This window comes from Mastacembelus armatus, chromosome 22, assembly GCF_900324485.2.
Source record: "Mastacembelus armatus chromosome 22, fMasArm1.2, whole genome shotgun sequence".
NCBI classification, from domain to species: domain Eukaryota; kingdom Metazoa; phylum Chordata; class Actinopteri; order Synbranchiformes; family Mastacembelidae; genus Mastacembelus; species Mastacembelus armatus.
In genome coordinates this window covers 2,776,316-2,796,330 of record NC_046654.1, presented here as the reverse complement: position 1 = coordinate 2,796,330, position 20,015 = coordinate 2,776,316, and the positions used below count along the sequence as shown (strand labels likewise).

General features: G+C 38.5%; 2 protein-coding genes across 4 annotated transcripts; both read right to left on the bottom strand.

Moving 5' to 3' along the window:
• Positions 1-1,289: 1,289 nt before the first annotated feature.
• Positions 1,290-7,425, bottom strand: pank2 (pantothenate kinase 2). Its single transcript, XM_026310727.2, has 7 exons — positions 7,078-7,425; positions 6,244-6,596; positions 5,346-5,599; positions 4,601-4,777; positions 4,103-4,226; positions 3,220-3,345; positions 1,290-3,113 (listed from the first exon to the last, which is right to left on the bottom strand). The coding sequence occupies exons 1-7, from the start codon at positions 7,274-7,276 to the stop codon at positions 3,063-3,065; spliced, it is 1,284 nt and encodes a 427-aa protein (XP_026166512.1). The 5' UTR covers positions 7,277-7,425; the 3' UTR covers positions 1,290-3,062.
• Positions 7,426-8,065: 640 nt separating this feature from the next.
• On the bottom strand, positions 8,066-14,992 carry mavs (mitochondrial antiviral signaling protein). Of its 3 annotated transcripts, none has more exons than XM_026307508.1 (5): positions 14,902-14,992; positions 13,237-13,359; positions 12,391-12,571; positions 10,650-11,386; positions 8,066-10,396 (listed from the first exon to the last, which is right to left on the bottom strand). In XM_026307508.1, exons 1-5 carry the CDS (start codon positions 14,959-14,961, stop codon positions 9,659-9,661), a joined length of 1,839 nt encoding a protein of 612 aa, XP_026163293.1. In that variant the 5' UTR covers positions 14,962-14,992; the 3' UTR covers positions 8,066-9,658. The 3 variants fall into 3 exon arrangements, with proteins under 3 accessions (XP_026163293.1, XP_026163301.1, XP_026163309.1); XM_026307516.1 differs by lacking the exon at positions 14,902-14,992 and adding an exon at positions 14,207-14,895; XM_026307524.1 differs by lacking the exon at positions 14,902-14,992 and having other exon boundaries at positions 13,223-13,357.
• Positions 14,993-20,015: the final 5,023 nt, after the last annotated feature.

Genomic DNA, 20,015 nt, shown 5'->3' with positions numbered 1-20,015 from the left:
CTTGACAGCAAATTTACAACCAGTGCTACAGAAGACTGCATGACCTGATTAAGAATTTCTGCTGTCTTGCTCCTGCTAAAGTTTTTTTTTTTTTTAATTATGCTCTATTTTGACATCTGTTAACGTTACCAACATGGCGCCACCACCCTATTTAGATTAGACCTGAAAATATTAGTCAATTAATCATGATTCAGGAAAAATTATCAGCAAATATATTTCGTGCGTTTGGTGACATAGTTAGTTAGTCTTTTCAGAAGTTTTGATTAGCGATATATTTTTTAAGATTATTCGACTAAAAATAAAGATGTGCTGCGTTTACAGTAGACTAGCTAGCTAAATATCTAACGGACGCAATTTGTGCCATCACAACCTGTTTAGCTAATGCTAACTTACTTTAGCTGGTATGATCGTTATAACGTTAGTTAGCTAACCCGTTAGCTCAAAGTTAGGTTTAATGATAATATAATTTCTTAATTAATATAGTTCAATATTACCAACCTTTTTCCAGGTCTCACTAGCTGGCAAAAATAAGAACAATGGAAACTAAACGTTAGCGTTAACCTAGCTCAGCTAACGGCTTACCACAGTGAAGCTAACGCTAATGAAAATGCAAAGGTGTGTTAGCTTACAACGACAGTTCGATTAGCTAGATTTTAAATAAACCAGCTAAATTTAGACTGGTTCTGAACAACCTACAGGTACCAATGTAGATCATCAATACCTTTATATGCCGTTAATTTGTACAAAATCGATGTAAAAATGCAATTTTAGGTTGAAGACAGTTTCGGCCAGTTGGTTGCCCATCAACTTGTCTTAGCCAGCAGGTAGCTAGTCCTTTGTTTTTATGCTAAGCTAACGTTAGCCGGCTGTTGCTAGTTATTTAAGACAAAGTACTTTATTAATCTCCAAGGGGAAATTCAATTGTTACAGCAGTTATTCTTATTTAAAGTTATTAAATTTAATGTTATTTAAATTATATAACTAATAGTAATTAATAAAGTAAAGTAATTAACTTGTCTGTAGAAAAGTAATAAAGTAATTATTTATTTTTGGGGGTTTGTGTGTGTGTATGTATGTGCCTGTGTATGTGGTGTGTGTTAGCATTCAGTCATTAAAATATGCCACTGTTATTTACTTTTTGTTGTATACTTTCACTAAAGCTAACACTTTCAATACAGGACTTCTACTAAATTAGTATTTTAGTGTGGTATTAGCCCTTCCTACAGGATGAGTACTTTCAAAATGTTTCACTTTGGAAATCCTCTGATTAAAAACACAGTAATCAGAGAGATAGGAAAGATTTCTATTTACTAAGGAAACATCAATAAGAAAATCAGAAAAAGTACAGTTTTTGCAATGTACAAACAAAAAAAACTTGGTCTCATCTTAAATTACACTGCTGAACACATTATTTGTATTTTATACAAAAACATAAGAGGCACTTTATTGAAAATCAACTTTCAGTGTATACAGCATACTGATATTTTAATCTAGTGTAACTGACAGCTGTCCACTGAATTTTCACCTGTTTTGTGAGTCAACTTGCTTTCTCAGGTAGTTTGATTCATTGTGGTCCCTGAAATCCATTGACGCAACAAACAGATGACACTAAAATGAGACAGGTAAGTAGTAAGTGAAATAATAGGACAGATAACCGATAACACACAAATCAGAGACAGTGTTGAAAATGTTCAAGTTCTACATTGTTATATGCCTCTTAAAAAGCAAAAGCCACATGAAGATTGACTGGCCCCAAGTACAAACTAAACATGCTGAATATAGAAGTAACTGGGGTTAGTAGGTTTAAAACCTCCATTGGAACAATGCATCACATTTTCTGCATTAAAAGAACATTATTTTTGAATGTCGGGGAAAATTGGCATAAAATACTCTGTATGCTATTCACTCATTTGCTCTGATTTTCCTCTACAGGTAGAGAAATACACTGGCTCGAGAGCACTTCAGCAGGTTTTGGGTAAAAAATGGCCTCAGATTACCACTTATACTTTACAGTACTCACTACAGTGTCACTAACCCCAATACTGACAAATTTCTTGAAGCACTGTCGCAAAAACATGAAAACAGATTGGAGTGAACAACTGGGTTCATAAACAATACACTGAGATTTCAATTGGCAAAAGTACTTTCACAGTCCAAATACATATTTCATAATGATAACAGTTAATGTTAAAGCATAAAATCTTTTGTGCACTTTTAATAATTATGTTATCAACTAAGAAGGACTGAAATGTAAGTTTAAATGTAAAATAAATCCAGTGAGGAAAAGTGTTAAAATAATCATTTACCATTAACTCTGGCCAAATCCAATTAAAGCATCACAGTTGACAAAGCACTAACATTAGTGGTCATTATTGATTTGCAGTGTTTTAGCTTTCCAAGAGTACCAGGAGGATGGGAGTACTATTGGGTACTGGTTCTTACATATTCAATATGACTATTTCTGCCTAATCTTTGTCTTGCAAAACAATACCTTTTGGTTTATATTATTTAAAGACCTAAGAATTTCAACCGAGATATTATCTCCAAGCACATACAATGTTCAAAAATGCTTAATCAAATTACAGTAGTAAAAATCCCATCCATCTGGTACCCAAGTAGAGTAAAAAAAAAAAAAGTACTTGCAAATTTTTGTCCCAGGACCTGATCCCACTGATGGGTCCACAAGACAAGACTAAGTGTTATTTCAGGCAACTGTGGTAAAATTCCATGAGATGCTTCAGACCAAATCTGACCTGTTAATGCAAAATCCTGCCTACATTAACATTACTGTTATTTTATTGTGTAAAAGTTTGGTCAGGGCAATGAAACTGTCATCCATCCAGTGACAATAGCAGATGTGTCAAGTCACATTCCAGCTTCCTTTCGGAGAGTATAACAAGCTTTCCAAATGTTTGACAGTTTGCCTACCACCATCAAAATTTACTACTACCTGGCTAGAGGCAGCTGGAACATCCCATTGTGGAACTGATTGTGAACAGTCTAAAGTGCTAATGGTCCTTGCAGCAGTTGACAAGTACTTCTTTGGATGATGGTTGGATGGATTAGGATAAATGCAGAAGCTCTAACAGGGCTCCAACTGCACCAAAGTAACCCTAAAAAGACCAAAAAAAAAAATTCTGAGTTGGAAATCATTGAGTCCATAAAAACACAAGACTACACTTAAGGTCTTGGAGGGGAATGAGTGGTAGAGTTACTGACCTCATGCTGCAGGAAGAGTGCTTTGAGCTGGCCTTTGGACCAGTAGTCCATAGCGTAGGCCAAGAGCTTCATAGAGAGGGTGTTCACTCTTAGGAAGTTGCCCACAAAAACCACTCTTTCAATGTTCTTAGTAAAGAAAAAAGATAACAGTAAGTTTATCTTTAAACACAAATAAGAATATTATCCTTCTGTTAATGGAACTAGATTATTCAAAAACAATCTCACACTTTTTAGCTGACATCTGATACCACCCATAGCAAGTGTAGTAAGTTTCTATAAACTAAACATTTTCAAAAAATGTTTCATTCATCATGATTATAAAACCATATCGTTTGTTTAGCAATGTGTTTTATTATTTATTTTAATTCAAGTTTCCCACCTGCTATGTATAATAGTTATTAGTTTAGTTTTACCATCAACAACAACTAAATCAACTACAATACAAATTTTGGATGGACCATTGAACTGTGACTAAAGATGCATCTTGTCCATTATTTTTAGATTTTTTTGTTACGTCTTTAATTGATTTTTCTTTAATATGCTTTGTGCTGTTAAAAGCTCACCTACAATGCAGCTTACCTCCTCTACGCCTTCATAGCCCTGTACAATGCTGCTTGATCAAGACGCCACAAGGCAGCACCGTAAAGAGGCTGAACGCAAAGAGGAAACAGACAGCAGAGACACTGAAGAGGACGGTATTATTTCAGAGAATCGGCTGACCTAAAGAAAGTCTATCCAAATGCTTTTAGCAGCCTTGCCCCAATACGCAGATTTAAATCTGAACTGATGTCACTGCACTTCCTGTCCCTGGACACTTGTACACTCGACAAGAAAAAGACTGAACACACATACCATGGCTCTTACCATCCTCCTCCTTACTAACCTCATTGAGAGCACACATCCTGGTGATAGAGCCAATGTTATTGGTGATGGTGACCAGCGTTGCCCTGGCCAGATCCTCTTTGGACACAGACTCCCTCTTCTCTTTGGACATCATGTTGCCAAAACTATTGCATCAAAACATGAGACAAAGATACTTCAGAGGCCTGGCAAAATTCTGCAGTTTTGGCCATCAAACAGCCAGTCCTATAACAGGGATTCAAACCAATATTATGTGTATTTTACATATTTGGAGGACAAACACATAGAAAGTGGCAGTTAAGACACTGATATTATGGGGCATTGTACTATATCTCCAGAAGACTGGTGCTCCAAATTGAAATTAAGGCTTCTTGTTTTCGTCTATAAACAGAAAATGAGTAAATTTAGCAACCCTCTGGATCCTAGCTTCATTGAGGCTGTGATTCTTTTTATGCTGAAATCCACAATAAACAGGGTTATGACCTATAGTATGAACATAAAAAGATGCTGTAAACCACACCTTGAGGCCACAGCCCAGCCAGGCAGTCCGAACCTCTCATAGTCTCCTCCATAAATGTCTCGAACTAGCTTGTCCACACGGGTGCTCTCCCCTTGAGAAGCCATTTCTAGAGCCTCCTCAAAAGTAGAGCAGCCAGTCAGCAGGCAACATAGGCCCAGGAAAGTCCCACCGCCGAGGCTGTCAACCCAGATACAGATACACAAGCCATTACAACTGTAAAAATGTAAAATACATCAAACTGTAGTGCAATTTCACCTTTATTTCGCCAGCTCCACATTAAAAAACTCAGACTCATTTGGTCTTTCTTCCTGATAGAACAAAGGACAGAGGGCCATTATGGGAAAGCTAAGTCATCATGGCTCCCATTAAAAGTGTAGACAGTAAAAACATTTACCATTAAACAACAACCAAACTGTCAGTTTAACCAACAAATTTCAAACTTTAAACTGACCACAGATTCAATTCAATAAACAATTCTGCTTCCAGTCACAAGCAAACGTTTGTTATGGGACGTGGTTTGGTAACTGACTGCTAATAAATGCTGCTACTTTTCACACTATGGCTCCAGGGAGACACAGAGGGCAGACGTCACCAAACACGCCACCAGCTCAACCAGACTTGAATACCTACTTTGCACGGCATACACCCTCTGTCTGCATCTTCAAAATCTACTACTAAATACAGGTTAAAAAAACCATCATGACAATCTGTGTATGGTTCACTAGTGTCCATCATTAATGTTTACCTGGTCCCAGTGACTCGTTTGTAGTTGTTTTCAGAGTAGACAGCCAGAATGCTGACCCCAGACCCTATGTTGACCAGCAGCAGAGGATAGGGGTTCTCCAGTGTGTAGGGCTTCTGAATGCAGTGATCTGGGTCTGTGGGGTTTTCAAAGTAGTAGCACTCTGAGGGGCCACGGGATACCACCGAATCGATATACAACACCCCCCGAATCAAACAGTCCAGCTCATCCAGTTTGTGAAGCTGCAGATCAGCCATCTTTGTTTTTGTTGAGAGAAAAGAGAACATGGATAACATCACTGTGGGGATGTGGTCAGAAGAACACAGAGGCAGGAAACTGGCGGCGAAGGCAAAGCAGGAGAAAAAAAACAGGAACCTTCATTACAAATCAATAGGAGTTGGTCTTAAGAAAATCTCAATCATTAAATGTCTGTGATTAAAACTTACAACAATCAAAGCAGCTCTTTTCTGCAGTATCCCTCTGTATGATCAAAAATACCACACATTATATATCTTTTTGCAAAGTTAAACAGTGCAATAACTGAAGTTTATCTTATTGTCATTACTGTTACATTTCTCCAAGTTAATCAACTGATGCATTAAACTATAAAAAAAATGAGAATAATCAATACAGGAGCAATCTTGAAACCAAAAAAAAATCTAAAGCAATGTCTTTTTGTCCTATTAGTATTACTACTGAATCAGTAGTCATAGTAATGCATACTTAATTTCAGGTGTTCTTATGGTTGCATGCTCCATGACCCTTGCTGCAAAGCTGCTATTACATATATTTCCTCATATGCTGTGTGTATAATATAACCTCAGTATTCTTGCTCTCTCCTTTCCTTCCAGTCCACCCCCATTGTCCAGCCTGTAAAAGCAAACAAAAACTGCAGACCCACCATGCGGAAATCAGACTCAAACTTGTATGCCCCCCCTCCAGTGGCGCAGAGGGTGGTGTGGAGGCTGGAGAAGTGTTTGTCGCGGCCCATCTGCAGAAAGGCCGGCAGATCATGCGTGGGGAAGCGTATGAAGTGCAGGTTGCCAGTCCTGCCACACAGCGTCAGGTCCTGCAGCTCCAGGTGCACATCCCTGATGCCCGTTTTTCCATAAGCTGTGTTAGAGGTTAGGTAACGCCGGATGCTCTTCAGGTTCTCCACCTCTTCCTGCTCCTCTTCAGCTGTAATGTCTTTGGGCTCGAAGTACACCAGCTTCACCAGGGTCCCCCCAATGTCCATCCCAAACCAGGGAAACGCTGCATTATGTGAGATAATATATGCAAAAAATTACTGTCGTCAAAACATGAATTTCAGTAAAGACATATTATTGATATGTAAATGCTTAGTGACACTGGGGACAATCACAGCTGGAGTCTCAGTGCTGGCCCAGATAATGGCAAGCAGCTCCATCCACAGAAGCAAACAGAACACAGTGTACCGCGAACGCCATCTTGTTGTAAAACAGGTCCTGGCTATTTACTGCCTCCACAGCTCACTGATATGACACTGTAATATCACTGTCATATTGGTTTTGTCATTTTTAGCATCATCCAAGCACATTATAAGACAAATTTTTGTTTACTGTGAGAAATTTATGCGGGCGTTATAAGTATTTTCTTTCCAAATCCATAATTTCACTGAGTCTTTTGTGGGGAACGCCTTTGATTTCTGTATACATATAACAGCGCGTTTCCCCAGTAAATACACTATCTCCAGGCTACTAATGTTAACACCTACGCGGCCTTGTTTTCTTCACCGAGTCCTTTCGATGCCTCGCCGTCGAGTTGGAGGTCCGCCGGGCGGGTGCGGCTGCCTCATTGTTCGGTTCGTTTCTGACACAACCGGGCATCTCCTTGTTGGACCGCGGCTGCTTCGTGGGCGTTTCGTCTTCGTCGGTATTAGTATCATCGTCGCGCTCATGGCCATTAAACTCCATTGAAATGAGCGATTAACTACATATATGCTGTAGTTTATGATAAATAATTTTAAAAAACCTAAACGTTAATGATTTATGTGGTTGATAGAATCTGCTGAGATATAAGCTAGCTAATTAGCCAGCTAACTAGCCGTGTGGTTGCAAACGGCTGCGATCCTTTTTATATTAGCTGTCAAGCCATAGGGGCGGGGCTACTGTGATTGAGAGGAGACAGAACCAATCAGGATGCGAAGAAGAAAGCATAAGACGCTGACGTCACAGTTTGTTAGTTTTTTTTTGTTTTTTTTTACTTTGTCACAAAACATAATTTGGCCTCATGAGAAAACATGTTTTGTTCCTTGTTGAAGCGAAAAGTAAATACACCACCAAATAAAATTTGCCTTCTGTATGTCAATGAACTGTTCTTTATAATGTCATGAACTTAGAAAATAGAAAAATAGTAAATAGAAAAAAAAAAAAACTTCAGTAACAATAGCTTGTGCAAACATCTGCAGACCCTACTACTCAATGTGCACATACACACACACACGCAAAATGTCAGGTTCACGGATGTGATTTCTACCGTGCACAGCCAGGGACAAATTAGTTTAAATTTGTACACATATATTTCACATAATTTAAAATGTGCAAAACATTTAAAATTAAGTTTCTTGTTCTGATTGATTTCTTGTTGGCGAGCATAACACAAACTTAAAGTTGGAGAAATCCAATGGAAAAATACAATATCAAATCAATTCTTGTCAGCAGAAAGCACAGTGGGTTATCTCTGGGTGAAGCAAGATGGGCTCATTTCCAATTTTCATTTAACATTTTTAATGCCTTTTATAATTCTAATAAAAACAGTTCATTTTTATAATAACTTTATATTACATATTGAAACATCACAATGTACATAAGTAGTTATAACCACTATAACCACTATTTTAAAAAGTTTTGTGTTGTTGTTACTATGGCATTTGTGATGTTTGGTCTTGACTACAACCCAAATAAACTTACAAAATATGTAATGAAATGATGCAATGATTTAAATGCTAAATATCAGAGAGATCTTAAGTGCTTTGGTATGTTTCTGACACATCAGATAATGAATTATCTAGTTTATACAGTGGCTTCAGGAAGTATTTCTTCATTGTGTTGGAGATTTTAAAAAGTTGAAACAGTTTTGCCATGAACCTATACTTAACTCATAATGACAAACTGAAAAGCTGTTAGTAGACATGTCTGAAATTTTCTTAATTAAAACCTGAAATACCTCAAATATCAAAGTATTCCCTTAATTCAGTATTTTGTAGACGTCTCTTTTGCAGCAATTACAGCTTCAAGTCAAGTCAAGCAGCTTTTATTCATAATTTCAACGATGTACAGTAAATACAGTACATAGTGAAGTGCAACAATGTTCCTCCAGGAACCATCGTGCAATAAAACAATACACAAGACCACACATATCTAACAATTAAGAGCCCTTAGCTACAGAAAGTGAACGAGTGCACACCGTGCATTAGACAATATACAAGACTTTACAAGGCAAAGGCACAATTAGGGATAGCACAGTGCTGACTAATACAGATAAAGTGAAAAAAAAAGGAGTGCAGTATATCTATAATGGATGTGAGTAACGTAAAACATGATGCTGCTTTGCAAAGCACTGTAATTTATATATTTATAATGTACAGCATTTTTGTTTGCTAAAAAACCCCCAGTGCCATAACGTTGCCACCACCATACTTCACTGTAAAAATGAGCAGGTGATGATCAATAGTGCCTGGTGTCTTCCAGAGTGATTCAACCAAAAGGGGTCAATTTCTGTCTTAAACCAGAGAATCTTTTCCCTCACACTGAAATCTTTAAATGTATCATTAAGATCTAAAAAGTGGAATTTAATCCATAACACAAAGTTTGTAAAAAGTGAAGGGATGTGGATACTTTCTGAAGCCACTGTAGCATATATACAAAATAAATACAGGCAGTGCACAAGCTATCATCCAAGGGAAATTCAGTTCAATCATACAACAAACCTCACTGGATAACAGCAAAGAGCCTTATTTCAAAATGGCTCACCAGAGAAGTGAACATGCCACATTTCTATCATTAAGACACTGCCTCAGGGTACCTACACAAACCAGCTCTGTGCAGCATAAATACCTGAGATCTCAACCTAGCTCCATGAGGCTTCCTAATAAAATGAGAGGGTAGATTTGGTTTTGGCTCATTAGGGTTCAGTAATATTCAATGTTAAAAATGCTAAAACCTAACAACAGATTTGTAATTACTGATGTGAATAATAAAGGTCTGGCATATCAGCTATAACCATACCATTAAGATCCTCTTTTAGAAATCTTAAAGCTTTCTTCTCTTCCTTTATAATTACAGTATGGAATCCCCTTACTTCCTAAACCTCCATGCCATCAGCAGTGCAAAGGTGATCACTCCTGCAGCAGGTAGAATGTACTTTGTATAAGTTGTCAGAGTGTGAGAGGCCACCTTCTCTGAATCTGGCAGCGTTTTCAGCCCTGGTGAAACATCAGCTGGTGCTGCCTCAGGGGGGTGAGTCCAGTTCTCACTGGACTGGGTCTTCAAACTCGATATAGTATTAGCAGTGGTGGTGGAGGATGGCGGTACAGAGGTGATATCCTTGGCTGCTTCACTGTTGACGACTGGATTTTGTGGTGCCGATCGTTGAGCATCTAGGTTTAGGATAGATGGCTCCTCGGATACCTGTACCACATTCTCTCTCACCTCCTGCATTTCCAGACTTTGACCGGGAGACTCATAGTGGTTCTCCTCTGGTTCATTACGGTTAACAGCAATGCCATTCTTCTGGTATGGCGGGACAGGAACTATATTCCCAGGGGTGGAGCTGACGGCACAGGGTGCAGGAACATGGGCAGAGGTCACGGTGTCTGGTGCAGCCTCGCTGAATTCCAGGCGTCCACTATTTCCAGAGTAGGGCTCCTCTGGAAAGCTGTGTGCAGAGATAGTAGGATTACCGAGATTTTGCTGGACACTGATGAGTTCGCCAGGCTTGCTCAGACACACAGAGAGAGAGGCCTCCACCACAGCAGCACCAGGCATGGGAGAAGCTGCAGCTGCTGTTTCTGCATGTTGGGGGCCTTTAACAACCTGCAGGAGAAATTCATCTCATGTCATTTTTATAAAGAGGTTGATATAGAAAACATTTTTTAAAATATTCTTTTGAGTATGTGAATGTGGGCTGACAAGACATTAGGAACTTTAAATATACCTTCTCTCTCTCTCACACCATCAAAAAAATGAATATAACTTGTAAAACTATTTATTTATGCATTTAGGGCTATTAACTTTTACCTCAACAACACATTTCAATACTAACAGTATAGTATAGTTTGATATTCACCTGTGTAGCTGGAGGTTCAGAAGTCTCTTCAGGCTCCAGGGTGGTACCACGATGTACTCTGTCCACAGGAGGGGTGGTGTCCTGGACTGGGGGCTTCTCTGGGGTCAGTGTGAGGAAAGAAGATCCGCTGCTCACTTCTGAGTTTGTCTGTGTTTGATAGGGATCCTCTGTGGTGGTGGTTGTTTGGAGAGATTCAGGGGAGGGCTGAGGGTCTGTTTCCTGTTCAACAGAACGGGCTGGTGGAGGAGTCAGCACAGAGCTGACTGACACCATCTCACTGTTTCCTGCGCTCACTTGATCAGGACTGACACCTGTAGCAGCAGTGGCACCCTGGATTTCTAATTCAGAATTTTCCTCTGGCTCATGAGGAGGAACCTCTCTCTGTGGTTGCGGTGGTGTGCTGGCTGGAGTGTGTGGTGTTTCTGGGGAAGGAGGAGGTGTTGGAGGGGGTGCCACTTCAGTCTGAGTTGACCGTGGAGATTCAGGGACATGCTTAGATGGAGAAACAGCCTTAGGAACTTGATCTGTTGTGCTCTGGGTGGCGTATGGCTGTGGAGCGGCTTCCAGAGGGGCTGCGGTCCAGGCAGCTGGCTCTGGAGGAGCTGATACTTGAGCTGGCAGAGCAGCAGCAGCCTGACTATTTCCACCGTTCTCTGGAAAGGGCACATGACCGGCAGATGGTGACGGGTGGACATGTGCGCTGACAACAGTTGTTGAAGGGGAGTTGGAAGCGGAATCTAGGGCAGAGCAACAATATGGTCATTTAAATTTAAATCTGTTATAACCACATATGACCATCAGCAACTCCCGGACATCCTTAATAATTAGCTAACCCTAAAACTATACCCTAATTCAGTTATAATGTGCCCATTTTTTACCTTAACATTTCAGTCATTTAATGCAACCACAGGGGGGCAGAATAATTCAAACATTTGCTGTGATGCATGTATTTGAAACTACTTGCTATTTACAGTTACTCTCACTAAATGTTAAGTGTGCAGTCTATTATTTACAGAAATCCAAAGCACATACACTATGTCTTACCCTAACAATTTTTAGGTCTACGATTTGGGAATTTCTGGCACTTCAAGCTCAGTTGTTGTAGGCCAGGAAGGTTCCCATTTTCCCACACATTATCTCTGCACAGCACTGTGTATTATCTTTCAAGGCCAGAAAACAAGGAGACACTGTTTTGCTTCAAATATATAAATCATCTTTAAAAACTAATGAAAATAGTGTATTTCCTCAACTGATAACTGGACGCTATTCGGCCTGAGTAAAATTGGTCTAATTGCAACGTAACATTTCTCTAAGGAGCACTATCCAAACATTTTGTGAAACATACTGTGCTCTAGTGTCCACACACACAGTCAGAAAGTATAATAGATAATTGGAGCTTTTGAGCCATCCTAAATACTGTATGTTTGGGCACAGACATTTGGGTTATTCTACATTAACAAGGATTTTGTGGCTTTGTTACAGTGATGCTATTAAACAGTTTGGCAGAGATGGGCACACTTAAAGTGTAAGTAATCCAGTTAACTTCAGTGAAGTAGTCGATTAGATTTAAATGTATTTAAGAATGAAAAAATCCTAACTTACATGCTTCTTAGAACATAAGGAAAATGACAGATAAAATTTGATATAGTAACAGTAAATATCTTTGCATATTTTAACATCATTAAATCATTAGGCCTACCTTATACTACACCGTGTGTGGTAAATTAACTTAAGGACTTACTGTTAATGCCTCTTAGAGCGTTGTACTCAGCTCGAATATCAGCTGCAATAGTTGGATGCTCACACTCTTCAAGTGCTTGAATGAACTGCTCTGGCCAGTTTTCTCTCCTCTTCAAACAATCCAGAAGAAGCCTCATGGCATCGTAATTCCCACAAGTCTCTCTTTTTGCCTCTATAGTTTCCTAAAATTAGATGTGTTTGAAAGCACATGCAATTTGAAATCATTTGATCAGAGAAGTAATTGGTGTACTGATAGTTTTCAGTGTACTGGTACTGTCAGTAGAGGTAATAACCTGTATTGTCCAACTGTCAGTGTCCTGTAAACAATAATGAACACTGAGCATCCCTGTCCAAAAATATTTAGCCTGTTATTAAGTTAAGTAATTTTTGACTAGCAATGGTTCACTTGGTGTCCATACCCAGCAATTCTGAGGCATTACTGTTAATATGACTCTGCCATGCCTGTGTATAGCTTCAACTACAATGTCACTGTAATCATGTTTCTAAATGCCCTTTTGAGATATATTTGCAATTACCACAGTAATTAAATTACATAGTCATCATAAAGAATAGAAGAAGTACTCACACTCAATACTTTCTGCTACTGAATAAAAATCTTTGTTCACTTATTCTTTAATCATAGTTCTTTTAAGTGAAGTTCATGTGTATAACCTTTGGTTAGAAAACTTTTAAAAACACAAAAGAAAGTATTTTTTGGTGACTGTTCTGAAAGTGAGGTATTGATGGCACTAGTATTAAAAAATGTCATACTAGTGCCAACGCATTATATTAATTAAATTTTTATTTAAACAACTCCCAGCCCTGGTCCATACCTAATGAAACCTACCCTGTCGTGATCAGTCAGGCAGGGCAGATGGACAATAATTTCTCTCACTTTCACAGTAGATACAATGGCCGACATGTTATTCCGCAGGTATCCATTGTAGAGTCTGTCCCTGGCAAACGACATCTGTGAAATGGGAATGTGGAGAAAAACAACGTGATGGTAAAGACTTTAATTAGAATAATATAATCACTCTTACTCCTGATGTGCATGCCGACTTTGTACAGTACACTGGAGACTCCTACATTTAAATGTATCAGTTGGCAGGGCACAATGGACACATTCCCTGTGTCTGTACTTCCCTTTTACTACATATGAGATGTGAAAGTACCCAAAAAACACAGTACTGAAATTTGATCTTTGTCTACATTGAAGTGATCACAGAGGTAACTTTTCTGCTAACAATGAGAGTGAAAGTAAAAGTAAAAACATGTAAATGCTTTTGTTTCAGTTTAGAGACAATGTTTCTTCAAAAAAAGTATGTAACTGCACAGCTGCAATCCCGTTTTCATATTCAGGGGGTGGAAATCACTCCTACTTTCAAGGTTGCAGATATTTGGAGTCAAATGAAGGTGAACAGGCCCGGACTAGTCACTGATTAATCACCTACAGATTCCAGTTTAATATCTGAACTTTAAATGTCTAGCATGAAAGTCTCAAAGGTGTTCTTGTGGCTTTCAAGGGTCAAACAGAAAAGCCCCTTTTTTGTACTGAACGCACCTTAGGCTCTTCAGTTTGTTTGTACCCAAACAAACAGTAAAGTAATCTGCTACCACAATCAGTCAGGGGGAATGTTTTCACAAAATACAGTTACAACAGGTCACGTCAAATGAAAGCAGCAAGTTAAAGAGTAGTGTAACCGTGGGTCAGCAGTCTGTCTGTGTGTCAAAAGGAAATAAAAGTCAGAGGTAGCAACCAAAGATCAAAGTCTTCCTCACGGAAATAAAAGCCAACACAGAGACCATTGCCTTACCTGACACACACAGGCTGACAGGTAGATCCCCCCCGTGGGTTCAGGCCCTTACAGGAATGTCAAAAGCTACTCTGAGTATGACTTATTTTGGATCATGCATGCACTGCCAGTGTGAAGTGACGAGAGTGCAGATAAGCAAGACAAGGAAACAAACTGGGAGAAGGAGAAAAACACCTTGACGCAAGGACAAATTCTGCAAAGCCGAGCCAAAGGAATGACCTCTAAACTCCTCGGCTCAAACAAATGTCACGCTTCACACACCTGTCTGTGTAAAATCAAAACGGTAGGGCCTTTATTCACGTTTTACAAGTCAAGGGCACAATTCAGGAGAACTCAAAGAGATTTAGACGAACATGTGGCATGAGGACATAAATGTATTTCTGAGTACAACAGACAGAGTGAGAAGACATAGAAATTTAAACAATGTGGCAAAACAGGGTGGGATGAATATTAAAAGGCTGTAAATAAATCACAAGGACAACAGGGTCTGCTGGTGTAAAACATAAGCAGGGGGTGCTAACGTTGGCTAGCTACAAGTTAGCTAAAGTTGTGTATAAGCTAGTTTAGCTACATTAGCGTTATTTACCAGATAGAGACACAACCCAGCTGTTTCCCGAGTTCATGACACAGAAATTCTATGTAGTTACACATTTAATTTGTTGTATTTATCGTCATATGACATGAAAAGAGCTTACCTTCCCTGTTTGGGTGTCTCCGCTGCTCCTGACTCCCGTTGAAACGTCTTCTTCACACATCTGAGCTGAACCTCCGCGTTCTCCATCTCCATTGGATGACAGCGCTGTCAGTCAAAACGCGAACCAATCGGATAGAGGTAAAGCCGTAGAGAAGGCGGGGTTTGCTTAACCTTGCCCCTGACGGTGACCTTTCCTTTGCTGGGATGGGATGGCAGCAGAATTAGGATGGATCCCGGATTCTGGTTTACATCTGTCCCTAATCCCTGATCCTAATCCATTCACATGGACAGGGAGACAGTGAGAGAGAGACAGAAAGGACGGGATTAACTGTGTTGTCTGTCTATGCATGAAATATATAAAACCACATCACCAATATGTGACAGTTACAATTGGGATTTTATTAAAGCACTTAAGTGTCTATTATTGATTATACTGCAGTGCACTTTTGTAGAAACCGAGAGTTAAATAGAGATTTCATGCATACTTTCAAAATAAAAGACCACAAATAACGGTTTTCTAAATGTCTGTGGAATTGAATCATCAACTTTCACATAGCAAAAGCTCAACACTGTGCACTGGCCTGCAGTATGTTTCCAGATGCAGGAAATTAAGCCATGTAAAAGTATAAACAATAAGGCTGCAGCATCAAGTGAGTAATAAAACATAATCATTATATCACTTTAAAATATGAGTCAAACCATTTTACAGTACCAGAGCAGAAGCATGACTGGGGAAAGTGAGATCTGGACCCATACTCATTTTAAACCAGAAGGTGGCGCCACTTACTCATCCACTGAGGCAGCATGGCTCTACTGTATGTGCAGAAATACAGCATACATTTAAAAGAAAAAAATCTTTTATGCTTCTTCTCATTTAATGCTCATCGGAGCTGCTGGTAACAACATGAGTGCAAACCCCAGTGGTCTGAATTACTGGAGGATTATGGGAAGGATAATGGCATCACTTGGTTCATTATCTTCAGCTGCACTGGTTAAATGTAAAGGTCTTTCTAGATTATTTACTCTTTATCCTGTGAAGGAATCTATATTTTATTACATTATATATATTAAATGTATTGCTTGATTTAAAAGCACATCTCTCATAGATTAATGAGGCAAACAGGAAAATGCTGAGCTGTGTGGTATGTACAAACAGCAGTCTAATGTCTTCTGTTGGATGCATTTAGCATCATCTGGGTTACTTTTTTTGCTGTCAAAAATCTACATGATTTTAAGAGACACTGCATTACACACAGGGGATGTGCAGTTTCAAGACATTTGTGTTCACCAGCCACAGGGGCTAAAGACACTTTGACTGTTCGTTAATTTTAAGGTGTATTGCTTAATTGTTGGAGTAGAACTTTAAGCTCAAAACTGATTTCAAGTGATACCCCAGTGATTTTTTTTTCTTTTGTTGGCATCTTAGCATCTCAGAGCTTATTATTATGGTTCCCCTGCAGTGCATGTTCCACAGATCATGTGTCACTCATACCACGTGGGTGGTACTTTTCTGTGACATTTCCCTCTGAGCATTTCATTTTGTTGTGTCTGAAAGTAGAAGATGCTCCGTTTTTGTTTACGTTTAACTGAAGTGTAAATATAAAACTGACAGGGGATTCTCCTCGGGACAGTCAGAAGACTGTGAGTTAAAAACAACAAATATAAAATGGATATCTGTTTTAAATGCATTTGTGTTGAGATTGTATTACTCATTTTGTCTTTTAATGATTCAAAAACTCTAAGAATGTGTCTGAATTGTATGGCAGCCTTATTTTGACACAGTAATCCACATCTGAAACTGGGCATAAAGGACAGATGGAGTCAAATGACCTCTTACAGTGTGTGAAGCTACTTGAGCCATCAAATCACACATTTTACCTTCTGCTAATAGAAACTGGCTGCTTCTTCTCTTGCAAGCTTAGTGTTAGCGTTCACAGTTCAGAGCTTGGTTGAAGTTCATCAGTTCAGCAGAGTAACAGACTCCTCAGTGACTGCATTAATAAAGACTGACATGGCTTTCAGTAACAGATTTTTCCCCATCTTATTATTTATGCCTCAAAAGGACAGAGTTATGATTATATACAAGTGAAACAGAATAAACATTATAACTGCTCAGCATTGCATAACAAACTTATTGCTGAGACTGTGCACGTTGCGTATACGTAAAGCTCTGCTGCTATTTGCTAAAAAGGCTAACAAACAACCACTGCATGTTGTTTACTATAAAATGTGAATTTGGGGTCTAAGCTGCTTGCACTACTAACCTTTTTTGTAATGGGAGGGCAGTCCCATAAAATGAAGCATATACATTAATTCAATAATAACAGTCCAAAGACATAAACTCCCTGTTGTAACCCTGTGAAAGGGACTGTTCTGCTTAGCAAGTGTTTTTCTTTTGGTACTCTAGTGGATTGATCTTTACTTTATACATTGATCTCAACATTAGAGGTAACTGTTTACAGAAACAGGTGCAATAATGGCTGCAGTGAAACAAGGACTCAGATCTGTTTTCTGTGTCCTTCTTTGGGATCTTTGCTCCTTTCTGGCCCCAGGCTTGTTCTGTTCTTTATTAACACTGTTGAACTACAACTTATTCTTTTGTTGTCAAGCTTTAAGTACATTAGACAGCTTAACAAAACAATAAGACCATTGAGGAGCTTTAGTCTCGACTGACAAGCTTAAACATTTTCCATATTTCTGAGCTCCCAGTGAGAGTTAGAGTAGACTTTACGTTTCCACTGCTCTGCCACAAAGCTCTAAAGACCTTGATAACATACACCATGGCCTGTCATGTTCTTTTGCCACTGTTCTTTAAAATGTTTTTTCAAGGATTAAGTCAAAAGCTGGTGAAGCTGCTTTTACCCTCCGAGTTGTTGGACCTGCCAGCCAGACGACACCAGATGTGTCTCAACACTAACCTCCTTTTAAAAGCAGGCTAAAAACCTGACTCTAAAGCCTGTGATTTGGTTTAATTCTGTTTATATGAATGTTAGTGTGAGTTTGTCTGCAGGGGTGTGATCGGGGTTACATTCTAGTGCTAAGTGTCCATATATTCAAACTTCATGTGTTATATTTCTATGCTAGCCAAATGTTAAGCTATACTTTATGTGCATGTTACCTCCCAACACAACACTAAATGACTATTCCCTGAAGGTTATGAGCAGATCATTTTGTCTGACTAGCTTTAATTAATGTAGGAGATAAAATAGGGGGCAAGATCTGGGAGATTTCATTTCGAGGATTCATCTGCTAAATGGCCTTTATGATTGGCTGAAAACAATGATGTCTGTTTTTTCAGTATAATATCCTCTTATGATGGGGAACTGCAAAAGTATATTGAATAAAAACCTGGTGACCTGAAGGCAGACATTAAGAGACGTGATTTATTGGTAATGAATAAATTATGTGCAGGAGCACAATCATATGAAGAGCTTTAGAGACTCGTCTTTTCTCTCTCTTCAACTCGTAACCTTTCTTTTCACTCAGGTGGACTAAAATGTCAAATCTGCCAGGGTGTCGGAGCCACGGGCGGCCGCTGCTTCACTGGTAAACACACAGACGATAAGACCTGGTTTCTTCTCAGGGCCACTGAAAGGTTAGACTGTTAATGCAGGTCAGCAGGGACAGTGACCATCAGACCCTGTTAACACTGCCCTGAAAAAAATCAAGCCATATGTTTTTAAAAAATATCTTTAAAAGATTTTTACAATAATTCAAAATGAACTCACACTAACTCATACTGTTTACTGTTACTGTTTAGTTTATTTGCACTTTAATTCTCTTCACTTTTATTTAATTCACTTTTTTTCACGCTGTAAACAAAACACTTAAAAATAAAGTATTATAATCATCATATCAACCATATAAAGAAACATACAGTTTTTAGATGCTAAATATGGAGATACTGTCATTCATTATCTAATTTATATTGTTAAACTTGACAACCTAGAAATGTTTAAAGACTATTCTCATTAGATGTATTTATACTTATCCAGTTTTTACTATATACTGCTCCATTATAATTTAGAGGCTATTTTACTTTTTACTCCATTTACTTTGCAGATCCAACTGAATACCACAAAAACAATCAACAAATAACCTGTGATATATTATTTTAGGGTAAGACAAGACTTTGTTGATCACTGGGTGAAAGGTCACATGTTAACGAGCTATATAATGTATGATATTGTTAATATTAGCTCTAAATAATCTAAAATAATATTTTTATTTAACTTTACATCAATATATTTTGACAGTGTTCTTTTTTTACTTAAGGTAACAGAGTATTTCTACACTGTGGTATTACTAATTTGACGTAACTAAAAGATCTGAGCACATTTCCCACCACTGCTTATAATGTTGGGTGGGTGTTAAATCCTTACATGAAAAGATGCTTTAAAAATATTCACGTATGTTTAAATATCATTGTTGTGATCTTTCAGAGGATCAGCTGACATTTCAAGGTTAAAAGTAATATTTATAAAATTATCATGTTAATAGATGTATTGAAAATAAAAGTAGTCTCAAATACTGATCAGCTTACTACTATACCACTACTTGCTAAAACTGCCTGTATACTGCTTTGGGCTGAAATATCATTATTGGCTTGACCTAAAAATTGCAGCTGGATTAGTTGTGAATTTAATATGGAGAAATGATCCATGTTCGTACAGTCCATGTCATCTCCTAACCTTCTTAATTAGATGGAGAAATTTGATGGTGGCATTGTATTTAATCCCTGATGGAGGTAGGCAAAGTGTTTTAGGGCCTTTGGGGGAAAAAACAGAGCAGTGTGTATTTGAGAATGTTTTAATATCCATGTTTTGCATCACATGTACACAAGTACACAACCACCATGCGCTGATATTTACAACATCATACCTGTACAAATGTCTTCTAATAAAGGTGTTCTACTTGACAGTGTCGTAGTACCGCAGAACAAATATTCAAAATATACATTAGAAAGATGTATAACATTAAAACATCATAGTGTACAAGTTTATTTTACATCTAATCAATCCACGACAGCAAACAGGCCACTATGCAGCCGTTCAGCAAGGGTCTGCACTGTGGGGCAACAACCTAAAAACAGCTGGCAACACGTTCATTGATTTA

Coding starts and splice junctions, on each gene's coding strand:
- pank2 (XM_026310727.2), bottom strand. CDS start 7,276: ATGGAGTTTAATGGCCATGAGCGCGACGATGATACTAATACCGACGAA. Junction 5,600..6,243: donor TTGAGTCTGATTTCCGCATG/GTGGGTCTGCAG, acceptor ACAAAAACAAAG/ATGGCTGATCTGCAGCTTCA. Junction 3,346..4,102: donor GGATGTGTGCTCTCAATGAG/GTTAGTAAGGAG, acceptor TTCTTTACTAAG/AACATTGAAAGAGTGGTTTT.
- mavs (XM_026307508.1), bottom strand. CDS start 14,961: ATGTGTGAAGAAGACGTTTCAACGGGAGTCAGGAGCAGCGGAGACACC. Junction 13,360..14,901: donor GAGACACCCAAACAGGGAAG/GTAAGCTCTTTT, acceptor CCCATTTCACAG/ATGTCGTTTGCCAGGGACAG. Junction 11,387..12,390: donor CGCTCTAAGAGGCATTAACA/GTAAGTCCTTAA, acceptor GCTCTGCCCTAG/ATTCCGCTTCCAACTCCCCT.